Here is a 21,058-nt window from a genome sequence, read left to right as displayed (position 1 = left end):
CGGACTAAACCTCTCACGTGACCCGGCGGTCGCACTCCCACCGGCTCCGCGCGCGCGCAATCGAAGGAAGTCGGCTCCGGGCCGTGTGGGGGCAGGGGAGGGGCGCGCGCCTCGGACCCGCAGAAAGCGACTCTGCGTGTCTGGATAGGCTGCGAACGCGGCTTCCCCGCCCACCCTACCATTCGGGGCGCTCCGATTGGCCAGTGTTGGCGCGAAGGTGCTCGAGTCGGACCTCACGCAGGGGCAGCAGGAAACAATAGAGGCCGCGCGCGCAGAGCGAGCGCCCGTAGCCTCCCCGCCCCTCCCGCAACGCTCGACCCCGGGATCCCCCCGGCTTGCTTGCCCGCCATGGCCGACAAGGAAGGTGAGGGTGCTGGGGCCGCCCGAGGAGGGCGGGGGGTGCCGGGCTGGCGCCGCGGCCTCGACAGGGCCTAGCAGTGAAGACAAGCCCGACTCTTGAGTGCTGTCCCCACCATCGAAGGCGTGAGGAGAAATCGCCCCGCGGGGCGGGCTAACGGCGCGCCAGTTCCTCCGGCGCGGAGGCCTGTCGCCGCGGCGTGGAGCTGGTGGGGGGGCCCCGGCCGCTATTTGGTGTCGCCCCGCGCTCCCTGTCGGTCCGTCCGCCTCTCCCGGTTCTGCCTACGCCGTTCCCCACCCCAGGGGCCGGTGTGCGGGCCTCCGCGCCGGTTCTGTAGACTCAGCGCGAACGGGAGCGTGCTCGTGAGGCCCGGCGCCGTCGCCCGAACGGCTAACGGAGTGACGGGCCTGGCTAGCCCGAGAGTAATTGCGGGCCCGCGCGGGTGGAGAGGGGTGTTGGTACCTCCGCGGGGGGGAGATTTACACGTATCTCCTCCATTTCGGAATCTGGACTCGAGCAGGGCCGGTAGCTTAGGACGTGTTGACTCGGTTTCCATTTGTGTTCGCTAACTTAATTTGTTTTTAACTTTTTAGCAGCCTTTGATGACGCAGTAGAAGAACGTGTGATCAACGAAGAGTACAAAATATGGAAAAAGAATACCCCTTTTCTTTACGATTTGGTGATGACCCATGCTCTGGAGTGGCCTAGCCTAACTGCACAGTGGCTTCCAGATGTAACCAGGTGATGTGAATCTTTTGAACGATATCTTGTTACGGCCTCCTCAGTGTAGATTTCTCACGTTGATTTTCCCCTGTTTTCCTCCAGTCACCCAAAGAGAGCACGTGATCAAAACCTATTGGTGAAGTTTTTTTCCTAGGCCAAAAAATAAGACAAAATGTAAAAATAGTTTTGCAGTGTACCTGATAAGAGAAAACTTGTTTTCTTTTCCTGATAACGAATTGAATAGCCTGTTGTAACTACAGTTGACCAAATAATGTAAAATGTGTCAGCTTTCCAAAAAATGCTATGATGAGTTCAGTTTTTTCAGCAAAACATTGGAATCTAGAGGTGGTAGCTGGTTAGTACGAAGATTTATGTGACATGGTACTTGCCTTCAAGGAGCCCATGTATAGTTTGAAGAGACTGATGTAAACTAATAGGTACAGTTACATGTGCTAAGAGCAGTTTTACAGAGATACTTAGGATGTTTAGAACTAACACCTGAAGGTGGGATGGTTTTTATATAAGGGAATTGTGCATAGTGAGAGATTAATCACATGTAGGGTAGGTCTTACACCTGAGAAGCTTACCTCTAAGAAGATAAAATAGTACTTAGTTTACCTTCCATTTATGTAGGGTCTGGTAGGTACCACATATCATGGTGTGCAAGTTTAGATAAGACACCCTCCCAGCCTTGACTTCTTGTGTATATAGTATGGTACATATCCCCACCCCCCTTATTTGTAGGGAATATGGCTGAGAATCCCCAGTGGATGTCCGAAACCATGGATAGTACTGAACTCTATATTATGTTTTTTCCTATACATAACTGCGGTAAAGCTTAATTTGTAAATTAGACACGTAAGAGGCTAATAATAAAGCAGTGATTATAATAATATATCATAATAAAAGCTATCTGATTGTGGTCTCTTGCTGTCAAAATCTCTCACTGTACTCACCCTTCTTGTGATGTTGTTGAGAAAATGCCTATGTGATGAAATAAAATGAGATGAATGACATGGGCATTGTGATGAAGTATTAGGCTACTATTGACCTGATGATAAGTCAGAAGGAAGATCATCTGCTTCCGGAGGGGATTGTGGTTGACCGCGGGTAACTAAAACCACGGATGGGGCGGCTACTGTGTTACAGTAAAAAATAATTATAAGAGTAGCACAGATAAAATGATCAGGGCAAGGAAAAATCACCTCAACCTAGGGTACCGTGAAAGGCTTCCAGGAGGAAGTGACAGTGCAAAGATGAAGGTGAATTTATTTATTTATTTATTTTTTATAAAGATTTTATTTATTTATTTGAGAGCCCACACAGGGCTCAGTCCTACGACCCATGACATCATGACCTGAGCTGAAATCGTGAGTTGGACTCTTAACCTACTGAGCCACCCAGGCGCCCCAGCAGTACTAATTTTCTTTTTAAGATGAGGATTACTTAGAAGCAAGCATACCTAATGTCAAGTGTTTAATTTTTTGTGTCTGTTGGTCTTTTTTGTGTGTGTGTATGGTGGTAGTGGTGGTATTTATTCATATCCTTTTTTTAAAAAAATACAATTGTAGTTCTGTAATACTTTTCTTCCCTCGCTTCCTGTGGTTCTTTGTTTACCCTAAATGCAGGTATTCCCAGTTTTGTGTTGACAGCTCTCTTTCCTCTACTTTTTTTTTTAAGATTTTATTTATTTGACAGAGAGAGACACAGCAAGAGAGGGAACACAAGCAGGGGGAGTGGGAGAGAGCGAAGCAGGCTTCCCGCCGAGCAGGGACTCGATCCCAGGACCATGGGATCGTGACCTGAGCCAAAGGCAGGTGCTTAACAACTGAGCCACCCAGGTGCCCTCTACTTTTTCTATGTAGGATATAGATATCTATTGCCTCTGTGCAGAGTAATTCCTTCTGAGCTTTTCCTGAATTTTCAGCTGCCTGCTGGTGTCTTCTCTGGAGTATCTTACAGTCTTCCCCAATATCACATGTTCCAGACTGAGTATCTTCTTTTTTTTTTTTAAAGATTTTATTTATTTATTTGACAGAGAGACAGCAAGAGAGGGAACACAAGCAGGGGGAGTGGGAGAGGGAGAAGCAGGCCCATGGAGCAGGGAGCCTGATGTGGGACTCAATCCCAGGACCCTGGGACCATGACCTGAGCCGAAGGCAGACGCTTAACGACTGAGCCACCCAGGCGCCCCCAGACTGAGTATCTTCTTTCCATAGAGTCCCACTCCAGCTTTCTCCTATTGTTTCTATTTCTCTTTATCATAGTTGACTTTGGTTTGACAGTTCATTTAAAGCTCTGGTGGATTCTATTATGTAAAATCTTTCTTTTCTAGACCAGGGGTTCTCAGACTTGAACATGTATCATAATCAGCTGGAGGGATGATAAGATAGGCCATTGTGCCCAACATCCCAGTTTCCTAATTTAGTAGGTCTGGAGTGGATCTGAGAATTTAATTTGCCTTTCTAGCTGAAGTTCCTAGGTGATGCTGATGCTGTTGGTCCTGATACCACACTTGAAGAACCTCTGCTTTACACTGTTAGATTAATCCTTCTGTGGTTATTCAGATGGTGTTAGGTCCCTTAGACATTTTCCATGGTCCCTTGTTCCTCCTGTAGCATAGTCGTGAATGCCTTAAGGTGGCATTCAGCACCCTAGAATCTGTTTTTTAGCCTTCTCTCTGACTGCATTTTCCCACATCCAAAGTCAAATTGGGATATCGGTCCTAGTAGTTGTGTGATGTTAAGCAAGTTTGCCTACTTTTCCTAAACCTCAAGTATCTTCATCTTTAAGTGATACATGGTTTGTAAACAGCTTAGGTGTCTGGGATTTTGTGGACTTGCCCTTTGCTCAGTTCCCTTTCCTTGGAATACTGTTTACCAGAGTCCTTGTCTCTTCTGGGTTTTAGCTCATTTTGACGTCTGCTGATGCTGAAGTATCACCTCTTTAACGGACACTTCCTTAATTCCAGAAGTAATCATTCTTTTTTTTTTTTTAAAAGATTTTATTTATTTATTTGAGAGAGAGAGAGAGAATGAGAGAGAGCACATGAGAGGGGGGAGGGTCAGAGGGAGAAGCAGACTCCCTGCCGAGCAGGGAACCCGATGCGGGACTTGATCCAGGGACTCCAGGATCATGACCTGAGCCGAAGGCAGTCGCTTAACCAACTGAGCCACCCAGGCGCCCCAGAAGTAATCTTTCTTATATAAACTCCTATCTTCTTGTGTGCCTTTCATGTAGTACTGGTTGACTTATATTTTTTTTTCTTTTTCTCCTTAGCTAATTTTGATTTTTTAAAATTTTATTTCATTATGTTAATCACCATACATTACATCGTTACTTTTTGATGTAGTGTTCCATGATTCATTGTTTGTGCATAACACCCAGTGCTCCATGCAGAACGTGCCCTCTTTAATACCCATCACCAGTCTAACCCATCCCCCCACCTCCCCTCCCCTCTAGAACCCTCAGTTTGTTTCTCAGAGTCCATAGTCTCTCATGGTTCATCTCCCCCTCTGACTTATATTTTAATTATTTATGTACATACTATCTAATTGCCCCTAGCTTTTCAAGGGCACAAATCATGTCTTAATCATTTTTGTACTTCATTGTATTTGGCACAGTTTGCTTACTGATTAGGTACTTGGTAAATATTTGAACAATTAGTTTACCTAATGTTATTTTCTTTCCTTTACCTTTTAATGAAGTAACCTAAAGTGTTAGTGTACCCAGCAATTGTTTTCTTTACCCCCAACCTATTGTAAAGGGTGAGTAATTCACATTTTATTCCGTTAGATGTTTCCCCAAAGTAATTGTAAATTTTTGGCCAACTTAAGAAATATTTACAACACTAAGTGCTGTGTGATTCTCCTTATACTCCTCTATGGAAGATACAATAAAAGTCAGAAATATGGGGATGCCTGGGTGGCTTGGTCAGTTAAGCATCTCTCTACGGCTTAAATCATGATCCCAGAGTCTTGGGATCAAGTCCCTCATCATCAGCCTCCTTGTGCAGTGGGGAGCCTGCTTCTCCCTCTGCCTGCCACTCCCCCTGCTTGTGCTCTCTCTCTCTCTCTCTGACAAATAAATAAAATCTTAAAAAAAAAAAAAAAGTCAGAAATGTGGCTTTTTTTTGTTTGTTTTTAAAGATTTATTTATTTATTTGACAGAGCACAAGCAGGGGGAGCGGCAGGGAGAGGGAGAAGTAGGTTCCCTGTGGAGCAGGGACCCCCGATTCGGGGCTTGATCCCAGGACGCCAGCATCATGACCTGAGCCAAAGACAGACGCTTAACCGACGGAGCCACCCAGGCACCCCAGAAATGTGGCTCTTGATAAGTTTTTCTTCCCAAAACCTAGTTGTAGTAGTGCCTTTTGCATACCAAGTATTATCACTGACTTCATTGTCTCTCTTAGTGTTACTAATTTGAATAGTGACCATGTATTGCTATTACAGACCCGAAGGGAAAGACTTCAGCATTCATCGACTTGTCCTGGGAACACACACGTCAGATGAACAAAACCATCTTGTGATAGCCAGTGTGCAGCTCCCTAACGATGATGCTCAGTTTGATGCTTCACACTACGACAGTGAGAAAGGAGGTAGGAATCTTCAAACTGAAAGAAGGAATGATGAATGGGTTATATCTTTCATATCTTTGAATTGTCATGAAAAGGGTGTAAAGTTTGATTAAGTAGCCTGTCAAATTAGTAATAAGATTTTGAGCTTTGGAAACCCTGCGTTTGCAATACAGATATTATTAGATATCTGGTTCTATGTCTTTTCTAGAAACCCTCCTCTACTAGATGGGTGGGGGGGTGTCTAGAATTGAAAGAAGCTAAAATCCACCATTCATTCATTCATTCTATTTTTTTTTTTAAGTTATATTTATGTAATCTCTACACTCAATGTGGGGCTCAAACTCAACCCTAAGACCCTGAGATCAGGAGTCGTATGCTCTTCTGACTGAGCCAGCCAGGTGCCCCTTTATTGGTGGGGGGGAGGGGCTTTTTTTTTTTTAATTCCAGCTTTATTGAGATGTAATTGACATATAACATTGTGTAAGTTTAAGTTGTACAAGGTGTTGATTTGATACACTCATATATTGCAAATTATTACCATCATAGGTTTGTTTTTTTTAAGATTGTGCTTTTAAGTAATCTCTATACCCAACTCACAACCCCGAGATCAAGAGTCACATTCTCTGCCAACTAAGCCAGCCAGGTGCCCCCAAAGTCCACCATTTATTACTGGTGTGCATGCATGCATTTGTGCATTCTCAGCATGGGAGATAATTGCCCCAAGGGGATGAAAATTGGTTCTTGGAATGGGGGATGTGTGAAAATAATCTTAATTCTTATTTTTTTTTTTAAGATTTTATTTATTTATTTGACAGAGACACAGCAAGAGAGGGAACACAAGCAGGGGGAGTGGGAGAGGGAGAAGCAGGCTTCCTGTGGAGCAGGGAGCCCGATGCGGGGCTCGATCCCAGGACCCTGGGATCATGACTTGAGCTGAAGGCAGGCGCCTAACGACTGAGCCACCCAGGCACCCCAACAATCTTTATTCTTTAAACGTATAAAGCACAGATATACATGGTATACATAAATACACAGGATATCTGTGGTATTAAAATTTCATCAGGGGTGTCAGAAAAGATGTCTTATAAGGTTTTTTAGAGGGGGGAAAAAGATTGAGAAACAATGACTTAAATTACCCTTTCCATTTTGAAGTGGTAGAAATGACTTAACCATTACACTTGATATGTATATAAAAATTAAATGAGCCATTTAATTCTATATTAGGAGATAATCTAAGGGTTTAGCTGTTCATGAAATACTTAACTCTTTCCCTTTTAATAGAGGTGGAAATGGATGAGTCACCTTTGTTGTTATCCCTAAACTCAAATTAATACCAAGAGTTAAAAGATACGTTCTCATTGAGATATGTGATCTAAAAAATGGATATTTAATGTAAAATTTCTTCTGATTAGTAGAATCCATTCTTAGATTATCTAAGTTCTTTTTTTTTTTTTTTAAGATTTTATTTATTTATTTGAGAGAGAGAGAATGAGAGACAGAGAGCACGAGAGGGAAGAGGGCAGAGGGAGAAGCAGACCCCCTGCTGAGCAGAGAGCCCGATGCGGGACTCGATCCTGGGCCTCCAGGATCATGACCTGAGCCGAAGGCAGTCGCTTAACCAACTGAGCCACCCAGGCGCCCAGATTATCTAAGTTCTTTTGGGCTCCGGTTACTTGCCAGGATTCTTGTGTGCAGTTAATCTTTTGATCACTCCATATTTCTTTAGGGTGATACAGAATGCAAAGTAGTAAGTTCTTAAGATAAAGGTCCACAAATACGATTTTGTGTCACTGACCCAACAATTATTGGGAAGTTATTCTCTGGGTAGACATTAGTGTTGGGGTGGGGTGGGGATGGACACTGAACTTAAAAGAGTCCAAGGTCTTGGGCTTGAGATCCCGTTATGCCACTCACTAGCTGTGTGGTTTTGGATAAATCATTTAGTTTCTCTGAGCGTCAGCTTCCTTTCTATTAAATGAAGATAAATTGTTTTTAAATAGGATTTTTGATTATTTAGTGACAAAGCAAATAGAGAACTATGGACTCTGCCACTGCCATAAACCTATCTTCTACATATAGATGACTGTTAAATTGTTTTTTGAATGATTTATCTATCCCATTTATTGGCTCACTTATCCAACATATATGTTGAGTACTTACTGTACACCGGGCTTTTTTCTTGGTACTAAGGATGCAGCATAGAATATGCTTTTCTGGGGCACCTGGGTGGCTCAGATGGTTAAGCGTCTGCCTTCAACTCAGGTCATGATCCCAGGGTCCTAGGATCGAGCCCCACATCGGGCTCCTGGCCCAGCGAGGAGCCTGCTTCTCCCTCTCCCTGCTCATGCTTTCCCTCTCTCTCTCTGTATCTCTGTGTCTCAAATGAATAAATAAAATCTTTAAAAAAAAAAAAAGAAGAATATGCTTTCCTGAACTGATGTATCTTGGCCATCTTTATGTTTAAGATGTATCTCCTTTTGATGGTTGTATACTATGTCATAATTAACTATCCCTTATTTGACATTTAAGTGGTTTCCAATTTTCTGGCTTGAAAAACAGTTCTTGTACCATGTCTTGCATAGTTTTGCTATAAAATAATTTTTTTTTTTTTTTAAGATTTTATTTATTTATTTGACAGAGAGAGAGACAGCGAGAGCAGGAACACAAGCAGGGCGAGTGGGAGAGGGAGAAGCAGGCTTCCCACCGAGCAGGGAGCCCGATGCAGGGCTCGATCCCAGGACCCTGGGACCATGACATGAGCCGAAGGCAGACACTTAACGACTGAGCCACCCAGGCGCCCCTAAAATAATTTTCTAAGTGGAATGCTGATCAAAGGGCAAGAACATTTTCAAGTGAAATTCTTAACTGCTGTTGCCCTCCAGAAAAGATTCACAGTCCCACCAATAGCGATGTTTTTTTTTTTTAAGATTTTATTTATTTGAGAGAGAGAGAATGAGAGAACACATGAGAGGGGATAGGGTCAGAGGGCGAAGCAGACTCCCCACCGAGCAAGGAGCCCGATGCGGGACTCGATCCAGGGACTCCAGGATCATGACCCAAGCAGAAGGCAGTCGCCCAACCAACTGAGCCACCCAGGCGCCCCAATAGCGATGTATTTGTGTGTGTTTCTCCATGTCCTTGCCAACATTGGATTTACTTGTCCCAACTTCCGTCTGAAAGCCTTCAGATTTTGTGTCATTCTTGGAAATGCCTTTATTATTCCAAGATTTTAAAATATTTACCTGTTATTTTCTGGTGCTTATTTATGTTTTGGCCATTAAAACTGTAATCTTTCTGGAATTTGTTTTGGCATTGGGTATGGAGTAGGAATCCAAGCATTTTTCTAAGTGGTTAACAATTTTTTAAAAATACTATTTGCTGGGGGCACTTGGGTGGCTCAGTTGGTTAAGCTTAATTCCGACTCTTGATCAGTTCAGGTCTTGATATCAGGGTGGTGAGTTCAAGCCCTGCATTGGGCTCCATGCTAGGCGTGGAGGCTACTTTAAAAAAAAAAATTCCAGGGGCGCCTGGGTGGCTCAGTTGTTACGAGTCTGCCTTTGGCTCAGATCATGACCCCAGGGTCCTGGGATCGAGCCCCACATCGGGCTCCCTGCTCAGCGGGAAGCCTGCTTCTCCCTCTCCCACTCCCCCTGCTTGTGTTCCTGCTCTCGCCATCTCTCTCTCTGTCAAATAAATAAATAAAAAATAAATAAATAAATAAAATCTTAAAAAAAAATTCCATTTGCTGGCAAATTGTTTTCTTCACTGGTTGTTGAAGTGGCATTTTTTTTTTTTTTTAACATATGTACTCAGATCTTTTCTGGTAACTGAGTTTTTTGAATAACGTCAAACCAACTTTTGCTTTATTCCCCCTTAATTAATGCTTAATTACAGAGGAACAATTAAAAATATTGGTAATGCGTGATATATATGTACAACTATATAAATCACCCTATTTAATCCTCATAGGGAAACCGATACTCAATAGTTGTGCTGTAACTTGCCCTAAGGTTACACAGCTTATCTCCCTTTCTCTCTCTTCTCTTCCTTTTACTGCCCCCCCCCCCTTCAGATCACTGAATAGGCTTGGTGCTTTAAAGAGGGGTGGTGCTCTCTTCTGTATGGTCTTAACAATTGTGGAAGTAGATAATATCCTAATGTCTTTTGGGTGGTTATTAGGTAGATAGCTTACTAGTCAGTCTTGCTCTCAGATGAAATATTCGGGGCTCTCAGATTGAACTATTATAATTAGTTACCATCCACTTGACCCCGTTTGGTTTTAGGTAATGGATGGCAGACAGCTTCAAAAGATCATTGAACTTTCAAAGTGAAAACTGAAAACTGGCTTTGTCCTGTTTTGACAGTAAAAAGAATTTGTGTGTTTATATTAGGGTCAGCCTGGCTATAGTCACATTTTAAGCCCTTGTCAAATAGATTAGATGTAAAATTTTACTTATGACTCTGTTACCAAGATCTTTAAATACCAGCAAGTTTATTTTTAGCGATTTATTTGGAGAATTTTTTTTAAGATATCTTTAGTCTTTTCTCTGAATTGTATAAAATAAACTTATTAAATCATGGTGAGATAGTTGAATATTTGTTGTTAGAGTTTACTCTTTTTTGATCAAAAGGTATTTTATGGACTCAAAGAGTGGCTTACAGGTAGAAATCAGTTCTGGTTACCTGTTTGTGGGGGAGGGTGGATATTGGTTGGGAGGGACATGATAGTACCTTCTGGGAAGCTGGAGATGTTCTATATTTTGATCTGGGGGCTGGTTTTCCCAGTGTATACATTTGTAAAAATTTGTCAAGCTAGGCACTTTTAGTACATTATAGCTCAAGTTCCCCCCCCCATGTTTTGTTGTTGTTGTTGTTTTTTAAGATTTTATTTATTTATTTGACAGAGAGACAGTGAGACAGGGAACACAAGCAGGGGGAGTGGGAGAGGGAGAAGCAGGCTTCTTGCCGAGCAGGGAGCCCTTCGCGGGGCTCGATCCCAGGACCCTGGGATCATGACCTGAGCCGAAGGCAGACACTGAACAACTGAGCCACCCAGGCGCCCCCCCCCCGCCAAGTTTTTTTTTTTTTTTTTTTTAAGATTTTATTTATTTATTTGAGAGAGAGAGCACATGAGAGGGGGGAGGGTCAGAGGGAGAAGCAGACTCCCTGCCGAGCAGGGAGCCCGATGGGGGACTCGATCCAGGGACTCCAGGATCATGACCTGAGCCGAAGGCAGTCGCTTAACCAACTGAGCCACCCAGGCGCCCCCGCCAAGTTTTTTTAAAAGAGTTTTATATGGAGAGAAGCAAGCAAAATAGGAATACAACTGGACCTTGATAGTCATTTATTGTACATTGATACCTCAGTCTTTGTTTCCTACTTCAGATTTGTCCTTTTGTCTGTCAGCTTCAGCTTGGGAACCCCTAATTATTTTTTAAATAGATGAGTCCTCATCTTTGTAAAAAGTCCATTGTGAATCGTCTAAGCTGACTTACTACTGTATTTTAACCACAGTTAGGGAGACACCCTCTGTTTAGTATGTCTCCAATACCAAAATACCCCACATTATGTAGTCAGTGCCCTTGCTCTGCGGGCTCGTCGGCAGCTGTTCCCCTTCCCTTGTCATCGGGATCGCTTTTCTGGCAGTTAGGCTTTTTTGTCATAGTCATCTGTAGTACTGTTTTTTCTCTCTGTGTTTAGACTGAAAGTTCTTCGCAATCCTCTATCTTATGCCTTCTTTTTTACATTGTAGATACTCGAGGTCTAGAGTTCTGGGGGGAAATTCGTTTAATGTGGGGTTGTTTTCTCCTTTAGAGTCTATTCTGAGTTTTTAATTTTAGATTTTTAGTCTTTATGAGACATTTGCATTTCAACTGTAAAAAGTTATTTGGAAATTGAAAGTTATCTAATCTGCCAGCCATATTACCCATCTATGTCCTTGCTTTTTGAAAAGATTTTTGTCCTTCAAAGTGTGACACTTGTATAACAGTGCTGTTGACAGGGTTTTAATTTACAAGTTACTCTCACAACTTTTCTTTATGGAGAAGATATTTGAGACTCAGAAATTGAAGGCCTTCCCCAAATCAAGCTTTGGCAGTCAGTTAGGCCAAGGTCCAACTCTTAAGTATCTTATCATGCTGCTTTCTGTAATTCTTCGACTAATCATTAACATAGGTATTTGTTTATATGTTGCTTTGCCAAGATTTACATGATCACAAATTATATTGTTATACATTTTATAATGGCACTTGGGAGAACTAAGTGCATACAGTAGTCAAATGTGAATAAAAAATGTTTTTGTCTAGTCCTTGCCTGCCTGGTTTATTTCAGCTAAGGATTGTGGTTGGCATATATAAGTGGGGGTTAAGGAAAATGGAACTAGCTATTGTGGCTCTGTTTTTCCTCACTGGACTAAGAGAAATGGTACAGGGAAAAGATAATGGTGTGATGGTATTTTAGCAAGGTCATTCCAAACTACAGCTTCAAATACATGGTGTAAAGGGGACTCTCTAGTATCTGGCACACTGTGTACTTTAATATTCATTAAAATAGTAACTTAAGGGGCACATGGCTGGAGTAGACAGTTGAGCATCTTGAGTCTTGGTTTCAGCTCAGGTCGTGGTCTTGGGATGGGCCCCATGTCGGGCTCTGCACTCAGTGCGGAGTCTGCTTGGGATTCTCTCTCTCTCCCTCCGCCCCCCCTGCTCATGCTCACATGCACGCGCTCTCTCACTCTCTCTCTCTCAAATAAATCTTAAAAAAATAAAATAGGGCGCCTGGGTGGCTCAGCCGTTAAGCGTCTGCCTTCAGCTCAGGTCATGATCCCAGTGGGATCCAGCCCCGCATCGGGCTCCCTGCTCCACGGGAAGCCTGCTTCTCCCTCTCCCACTCCCCCTGCTGTGTTTCCTCTCTCGCTGTGTCTCTCTCTGTCAAATAAATAAATAAAGTCTTTAAAAAATAATAATAATACAGTAACTTGGATTTTATTTATTCAGCACTTTTTGTTACTTTAAATGAGATTTGAAAATTGCTTATTGAGAATCTGCTTTCGAAGTGGAAATGGTAGTGTTCCTGACTTTTAGATAGTATTATAACGTTTGTTAAATAACTATCTAGAATTGGTGTAGGTATAGCTGAAAGAGTATTAGGCTAGGAATCAGGAAAATGGGAATTCACATTAGGTTCAGCCGTAGTCCTGTCACTAAGAACAGATTATTGTAGGTACTCCAAATTTCTGTTTTTCTTGGTAGAATTTTGGGGGATATTAACCGTCTTCCTTACTGTGTAGGGTTGCAGTAAGAATCAAATGAAATAAGAGGTATGAAAACAGTTTATACTATTAACAAATGTCTAATTTATTTCTAGTATTATACCAGGTTGCTGATAAAAAGCTTGCCTGTGTCATAATTTGAGTGACAGAGTAGCTCTTGCTCTGTCCTCATTTGCAATTTCTTACTTACAGAATTTGGAGGTTTTGGCTCAGTTAGTGGAAAAATTGAAATAGAAATCAAGATCAACCATGAAGGAGAAGTAAACCGGGCGCGTTATATGCCCCAGAACCCTTGCATCATTGCAACAAAGACTCCATCCAGTGATGTTCTTGTTTTTGACTATACAAAACATCCTTCCAAACCAGGTACTTGCCCTCTTCAGTTCAAATACAGATAATGAGTCACTATGGGAATACACTGTTCCACTCAATCTGGATTTAATTGCTTGTTATTTGTATATTTTAACATCTTGTGATGTATACTGGTATATATGGATATTCTTCCTTTGGTCTTCTTACCTAGGTGAAAAAAAATGCTTTTTTTTACACAGAACAGAATAATGGTGCATTTTAAGTGTTAAAAATTTGATCATAATGGGTCTGTTTTGCAATAAATATGAAGAGCTTTAGATCTCTTCATCACAATTCCATTATGCTTTGTAGACCCAAAGAGGCAGTAGACTCTGGATAGTCTTGATATATCTGTTAATTTGCAGACCCTTCTGGAGAGTGCAACCCAGACTTGCGTCTGCGTGGACATCAGAAGGAAGGCTATGGACTTTCTTGGAACCCAAATCTCAGTGGGCACTTACTTAGTGCTTCAGACGACCATGTACGTGTCCTTCTCATTTTGATGCAAATCTGGGCTGCTTATCAGTTGGTTTCTTTTCTGAGGTATGTGGGGAAGTGAGAAGCTTCCATTTATATAATAGTTAATTTTACATTTAAGACCATCTGCCTCTGGGACATCAGTGCTGTTCCAAAGGAAGGAAAAGTGGTGGATGCGAAGACCATCTTTACAGGACATACAGCAGTAGTAGAAGATGTTTCCTGGCATTTGCTCCATGAGTCTCTGTTTGGGTCAGTTGCTGATGATCAGAAACTTATGATGTGAGTAGAATCCATTTTTAGTTTTTTACTTGTTGTCTAGGTTTTATATTACCCATTTCAAGCTTTTTTCATGTTTTTCCTTTTTTATTAAAGCTGGGATACTCGTTCAAACAATACTTCTAAACCAAGCCACTCAGTTGATGCTCACACTGCTGAAGTGAACTGCCTATCTTTCAATCCTTATAGTGAGTTCATTCTGGCCACAGGATCAGCCGACAAGGTCAGTTTGGTTTATTTTAAGAAAAAAAACATTGGGTAAATTTCTTTTGCTTCCTTTGAATGCACAGTCAGTGCTCTTTCAATTGCAGGTTTTCTCATTAAAAAATTATTGATTGCACTTGCTTTCCTTTTTGTACATAGACTGTTGCCTTGTGGGATCTGAGAAATCTGAAACTTAAGTTGCATTCCTTTGAATCACATAAGGATGAAATATTCCAGGTAAGAGAAACTAACGCTACATTTGTTTGTTTGTTTAAGGAAAACCTGGATGTGTGAGTAGGCACACTTGTGCTTTATCCCCTATCAGTAATAGAAATCTTCTACGTATCTATGATAATCTCTGTAGGAATTGGGATTGTTATTTCTATACTTCCTCAAACTGGTCATTGGCTACTCTTGAGGTATTAAGAAAATCAGTGCCCGATAATTGTATTCATGTTCCTGACATTTGTCCCTTCCCTTATTTCCAGAACTTGCCATGTCTATTGATTTTGCAGTTGAAGCCAAAAGTACTAGCTCCATGTTTTCTGCCTCATCAGTTTAAGCTCCTTTCTTAACATGCAAAGAGCTCCCTGACTCAGTTCAAGAAATGTGGCACTATGTTCAATGCTTATTGCCAGGACACTGTGAGGAATATGTTATATATAGTCTTTGCTATCAAAGAGCTTAAAGGGGTGCCTGGGTGGCTCAGTTGTTAAGTGTCTGCCTTCGGCTCAGGTCATGATCCTGAGGTACTGGGATTGAGCCCCGCATCGGGCTCCCTGCTCCGTGGGAAGCCTGCTTCTCCCTCTCCCACTCCCCCTGCTTGTGTTCCCTCTCTCACTGTGTCTCTCTCTGTCAAATAAATAAAATATTTTAAAAATAAATAAATTAATTAATAAATTAATAATAAATAAATAAACTCCCAAGATGCTATTTACAAGGATGTTTAGGGCTTTCCCCCCCTTCTCATCTTTTTAGATTTATTCCCATGAAGATTTATTCCCAGAGAATAATTAACTCATAACAAACAATTTCTCTCCTACTAGACGCATAGCAGTCAAGAGGTGATAAAGTCTAAAAGAACCTAGTTTTGGGGGGCGCCTGGGTAGCTCAGTCATTAAGCGTCTGCCTTCGACTCAGATCATGATCCCGGGGTCCTGGGATCAAGCCCCGCGTCGGGCTCCCTGCTCTGCGGGAAGCCGCCTTCTCCCTCTCCCACTCCCCCTGCTTGTGTTCCTTCTCTCGCTCTCTCTCAGTCAAATAAATAAATAAAATCTTTAAAAAAGAGCTTACAGTTTTATAGCAAGGAAAGGCCCATTTAGATTCACCTAACAGAAGATTGTTAAGTGTTAAGAACTAAAGGGTGGAGGCACTTACGGGTGGGTGGCTCAGTCAGTTAAGGGTCTGCCTTTGGCTCAGGTCATGATTCTGAGGTCCTGGGATTGAGCCCCGCATTGGGCTCCTTACTCAGTTAGGAGTCTGCTTCTCCCTCTGCCCCTCCCCCCAGCTTGTGCTCTCTCTCTCTCTCTCTCTGTCTCAAGTAAATAAAATCTTAAAAATGGGAGGGGGCGCACCTGGGTGGCTTAGTCTGTTAAGTGGCTGCCTTCGGCTCAGATCATGGTCCCAGGGTCTTAGGATCAAATCCCGCTTCTCCCGCTGCCTGCCACTCCCCCTGCTTGTGCGCTCTCCTCTGTCTCTCTCTGTCAAATAAATAAATATATCTTAAGAAAAAGAACTTAGGGTGGTCAAAGTTAATTTTGGTGTGTGAAAGGGGCCTCTGAATTAGGCTCTAGGTGAGCCATACTCCTAGGCACTTGGTCTCACTTAACCTTACTTTCTACTCTTAGACTGCTCCAGTGAACATTTTGTCTTTATCCTGTCTCTTTGTCCTTGTTTGTAATGGTGTTCTTGCCTGGAGAGCATCTAAATTCTTTCCTAAGTATTGGTCACTAATGCCCTTTTATCTGTACCATGAAGCTAGGACTTTTTTTTTTTTTTTTTTTTTTAAGATTTTATTTATTTATTTGAGAGAGCATGAGACGGGAGAGGGTCAGAGGGAGAAGCAGACTCCTCACTGAGTGGGGGAGCCCGATGTGGGACTCGATCCTGGGACTCCAGGATCACGACCTGAGCTGAAGGCAGTTGCTTAACCAACTGAGCCACCCAGGCGCCCGAAGCTAGGACTTTCTTATCAAACAGTGTAACAGTATGTGATTGTTGTATGTGTGGTAGCTAACTTTAATAAAATCATTATTGTAAGGAGTCAGGTTTTTTTTGTTGTTTTAGTTTTTTATCAGTTTTATGTGTAATACTGAATTCATAATAAGCACTTGAGAAAATAGATACTGTATGTATGTGTTCCGTACTTTAGTTCTAATGTCAGAATTGGATTACATTTGGCCAGAAGCCAGAATTAGTAAAACTAGATTAAGATCAGATCTTCAGGGCGCCTGGGTGGCTCAGTCGTTAAGCGTCTGCCTTCGGCTCAGGTCATGATCCCAGGGTCCTGGGATCGAGTCCCGCATCGGGCTCCCTGCTCCTTGGGAGCCTGCTTCTCCCTCTGCCTCTCTCTCTCTCTGTCTCTCATGAATAAATAAATAAAATCTTTAAAAAAAAAAAAAAAAAAAAAGATCAGATCTTCAAAAAATATAGGATGAGGGGCATCTGACTGACTCAGTAGGTGGAACATGTGACTCTTGATCTCAGGGTCATAAGTTCCAGCCCCACAATGGGTGTAGAGTTTACTTAAAAATTAAAAATTATATATACATATGTATATATGTGTGTATATGTATGTGTGTGTGTATGTATATGTATGTGTATATATATATGATGAAATAGTTTACTTAAAATTAAAAATCTTTATTTTTTTAAGATTTTATTCATTTATATGAAAGAGAGCGCCAGCGAGGGAGAAGCAGACTCCCCACAGAGCAGGGAGCCCAATGCGGGGCTCGATATCCCAGGACCCTGAGATCATGACCTGAGCTGAAGGCAGCCGTTTAACCAACTGAGCCACCCAGGCGCACCTAAAAATCTTTAACACACATACACATATAGATATAGATATAGATATAGATCTATATACATATAATGAAGTAGAACAAAAGCTGACATCCTGGGTTTAGTGATAGGTAGATAAGATGGTTTCTTGTATGAAGATAACCTATCAGGGTTTTTTTGTGTTTTTTGGTTTTTGGGTTTTTTTTTTTTCGTGTGTTGGGGGAGGTTTGTTTGGGTTTTTTTGTTTTGTTTTGTTTTGTTTTATTATTTATTTATTAAGTAATCTCTGCACCCAAACTGGGGTGGAACTTAGAACCCTGAGATCAAGAGTTGCATGATCCAACCAACTGAGCCATCCAGACACCCCCTCCAGCTGTCAGTTTTAATTATAATGTCTAAAATACTTTGATTTCTTTTTTATTTATGAAATTTTTAAACTGTTAAATGTTAACATTTAACATTTATGTTAAATTGCATAACTTTTGAATGATGGTAGCCTGATTAATGAACTTCATTTTCTAAATAACAGCTTTTCTATTTCCTTCATTCTTACTGTAGGTTCAGTGGTCGCCTCACAATGAGACTATTTTGGCTTCCAGTGGTACTGATCGCAGACTGAATGTCTGGGATTTAAGGTAAGTCTTGTATTGGTTACTCTTTGTGGAGTTACTTTATTTATAGTTTTCCAAATTAGTTAATTGGGATAAATCTCTCTTAACTTTTTAAAAATCTTTTTGTGCTAGTAAAATTGGAGAGGAACAATCCCCAGAAGATGCAGAAGATGGGCCACCAGAATTGTTGGTATGTTCTGCACATTGAGTAGTATTAAAATAGTCCATTGTTTATTGCCCTCTGCTTTTCATATCTTTGTTTTCCTCCCTCTTCCAGTTTATTCATGGTGGTCACACTGCCAAGATATCTGATTTCTCCTGGAATCCCAATGAACCTTGGGTGATTTGTTCTGTATCAGAAGACAATATCATGCAAGTGTGGCAAATGGTAAGTGTTGTCATTTATTCAGGGAACATTAGGTAAATGAGATGTAGTATCACTTCATATTTATAGACTTTATGAATACAACTGGTATCTCTGGTTAGTTTACTCCCAAGTGTGACTTTAGCACTTGCTGCACCTTATCATTTTCAAGTGCCTGCTCATTACCTTTATCTGCTTATCCCACTAGTATCTCAAACTTCTCTCTCCCTTCTCCTTATTCCCGTTTTCTCCTGATTTTCCTGTTTCCTATATGGCTCCAGTGTCATCACACCCCCCCACCCAGCTCAACCAACTTGAAAACTCAAGAGTTCTTCATTATCTATTCACCTCTAGGTCTGGTTTACTTACCAGATTTTACATTGTCTATCTGCATTGTTTCTCATATCTGTACTAATCTTACAGATACACACTTATGTACCCAGCTTTCCTGTTTCTACTCCACACCCTGGTTTTTGGTCAGGTTCTCATTACTACTTGCTAGGCTATTGCAGTACCTCCTTGCTGGCCTCCTGCTTTCCCTGCTTTACTAGCAGTTGAATCTTTGGGAATGGTCATTCCTTTGAAGTGGCTTGTAGCTTTGAACTTGCCTAGCACAGTTTCTACCCCAATGGCACAGCATCAGATACTGCCATTTCTCCACGAAATATTACTAGATTCCAAAAACATCGCTGTTCTTTATACCCCAGTTGGGAAGTAATTACCCTTTTTTGAATTTCCAGAGTGCTTGGGATTTATAATAAAGATAACTGTAATGTCTAATATATAGCAATATAAGAAACACTTGCCTTTTGGAGATGGATGGTGGTGACAGTTGCACACAAGGTGAATGGACTTAATGCCACTGAACTGTATACTTAAAAATGGTTAAGATGGCAATTTTATGTGTATTTTACCACAGATTTTTTTTTAATTGCATAACTTTTGAATGATGGTAGCCTGATTAATGAAAAGATTTGGAAAAAAGATTTTGTTGTTTTAGGATAGATCTAGGGGCAGGAATAAGCTCCAGGGGAAAGGTTTTGGCTCAACATGAGGAAAAATTTTTTTTTTTTTTTAAGATTTTATTTATTTATTTGCGAGAGAGAATGAGAGACAGAGAGCATGAGAGGGAGGAGGGTCAGAGGGAGAAGCAGACTCCCCGCTGAGCAGGGAGCCCGATGTGGGACTCGATCCCGGGACTCCAGGATCATGACCTGAGCCGAAGGCAGTCACTTAACCGACTGAGCCACCCAGGCGCCCGAGGAAAAATATTTTAATAACCAGAACTTTCTTGGGGTGCCTGGGTGGCTCAGTTGGTTGAGCGTCTGCCTTCGGTTCAGCAGGCAGACTGCTTCTCCCTCTCCCTCTGCTGCTCCCCCTGCTTGTGCGTGCACTTGCTCGCTCGCTCTCAGATAAATAAAAAATCTTTAAAACAGAACTTCCTTAAAGAATAGCACTGTTAGGGCACCTGGGTGGCTCAGTTTGTCAAGCAACTGCCTTCAGCTCAGGTCATGACCCTGGAGTCCCAGGATCGAGTCCCACATCGGGCTCCCTGCTCAGCAGGGAGTCTGCTTCTCCCTCTGACTCTCCCCCCTCTCACGCTCTCTCTCTCAAATAAATAAAATTTTTAAAAAAAGCACTATTAATCAAAGTTAAAGAAATAAAATGAAAAGAAAAAGAAATGAGAGTTTTTGTGGCCTATGAGATTAACAAATTATATGGTATATCCATACTTTGGAATATCATGTATCAAAAAGAAATATGCTTAGTTTTTATAAGATATTCATGACATGAAGTAGGGAAAAAGCGGATTGTAGAACAGTAGCATGTTATAATCCCTCATATTAAAATTATTGTAGCTTGAGTGCCTGGGTGGCTCAGTTGGTTAAGCACTGCCTTCTGCTCAGGTCATGATCCCAGAGTCCTGGGATCAAGCCCATATCGGCCTCCCTGCTCAGCAGAGAGTCTGCTTCTCCCTCCGCCCCCCTTCACCCCTGCTCATCCTTACTTGCACACTCTCTCTCCCTCTCTCCCTCTTCCTCTCAGATAAATAAGTAAATACTTTTTAAAAAGTAAAAATTATTCTAGCTAGTCTTGAATTTAATTATATGTAACTGTTTAGATGCTTGTCATAATGTGGCTGGTATATTTAGGGAGTTTTTGGATTTCTTTATACATTTCGGTGTATTATAATTTGTAATAATAAGTATGTAGTACACGTGTAAACAGAAGATCTACCTCACCTTTTTCCTTGTAATATACCCACGTATAATTAATATAAAAAGTTAAGAGTTCTGACAGGAAGGTGAAATGTGCTGCCTTGAATAGCCTGTCAATTAAAGATATGTTAGTAGTTGCCATAGGAATGTTGTAGGAGATTGAACTATATCACCTTCGGGCCAGGTTGTTCCTTTACTCAGTTTTTTTAGAACTGTGGTAAAAGAAAAAAAAGAATTGTAAAACAAGTAAATATTTTGTCTTTGTCCAAGTTCCTAAAACCCTTGGGGTTATCTGAGTGGTAGAAGTCTCTGTTGCTGTTTATAAGGAGCCCCTTTTGGCCACATCTGAGTTTAGGCTAAGGAGGTAACTTAGGGCCCCTGGCAAGCCTCAGGATGGGGTTGGTCTCCCAAAAGACCAAATAGGTGATTGGAGAACTTTTCAGTCCCTCCCACCCACAGGCAGAGGGGATTGAGCTCTGTAAAACTGTTGAAAAGGCTCTATGTACCCTCTTGATTCGATGAGCTTCCGGGTTGTTGACTATATTGATGCTGCCCAGAGAAGACCTAGAAGCTTTGCATTCCCTTCTCACCTTGCCCAGTGCTTCACTGCCATTTGGCGT

At 41.7% G+C, this 21,058-nt stretch overlaps 1 protein-coding gene across 1 annotated transcript in view; it reads left to right on the top strand.

Moving 5' to 3' along the window:
• Nucleotides 1-164: 164 nt before the first annotated feature.
• Nucleotides 165-21,058, top strand: part of RBBP4 (RB binding protein 4, chromatin remodeling factor) — a 23,533-nt gene continuing 2,639 nt past the window's right edge. Inside the window, exons 1-11 of the mRNA XM_045898183.3 lie at nt 165-364; nt 952-1,099; nt 5,536-5,681; nt 13,123-13,296; nt 13,647-13,762; nt 13,880-14,040; nt 14,134-14,260; nt 14,401-14,478; nt 17,803-17,879; nt 17,988-18,045; nt 18,133-18,243. Coding sequence (XP_045754139.1) covers nt 349-364; nt 952-1,099; nt 5,536-5,681; nt 13,123-13,296; nt 13,647-13,762; nt 13,880-14,040; nt 14,134-14,260; nt 14,401-14,478; nt 17,803-17,879; nt 17,988-18,045; nt 18,133-18,243 — 1,212 coding nt within the window. The 5' untranslated portion in view covers nt 165-348. The remainder of the gene's footprint in view (nt 365-951; nt 1,100-5,535; nt 5,682-13,122; nt 13,297-13,646; nt 13,763-13,879; nt 14,041-14,133; nt 14,261-14,400; nt 14,479-17,802; nt 17,880-17,987; nt 18,046-18,132; nt 18,244-21,058) is intronic.

This window comes from Mirounga angustirostris, unplaced genomic scaffold (assembly GCF_029215605.1).
Source record: "Mirounga angustirostris isolate CCGP_5_RB_7025 unplaced genomic scaffold, mMirAng1.0.hap1 SCAF_4, whole genome shotgun sequence".
Taxonomy (NCBI): Eukaryota; Metazoa; Chordata; class Mammalia; order Carnivora; family Phocidae; genus Mirounga; species Mirounga angustirostris.
Note: the sequence above shows the minus strand (reverse complement) of the source record. Positions and strands in the feature narration are given on the sequence as shown.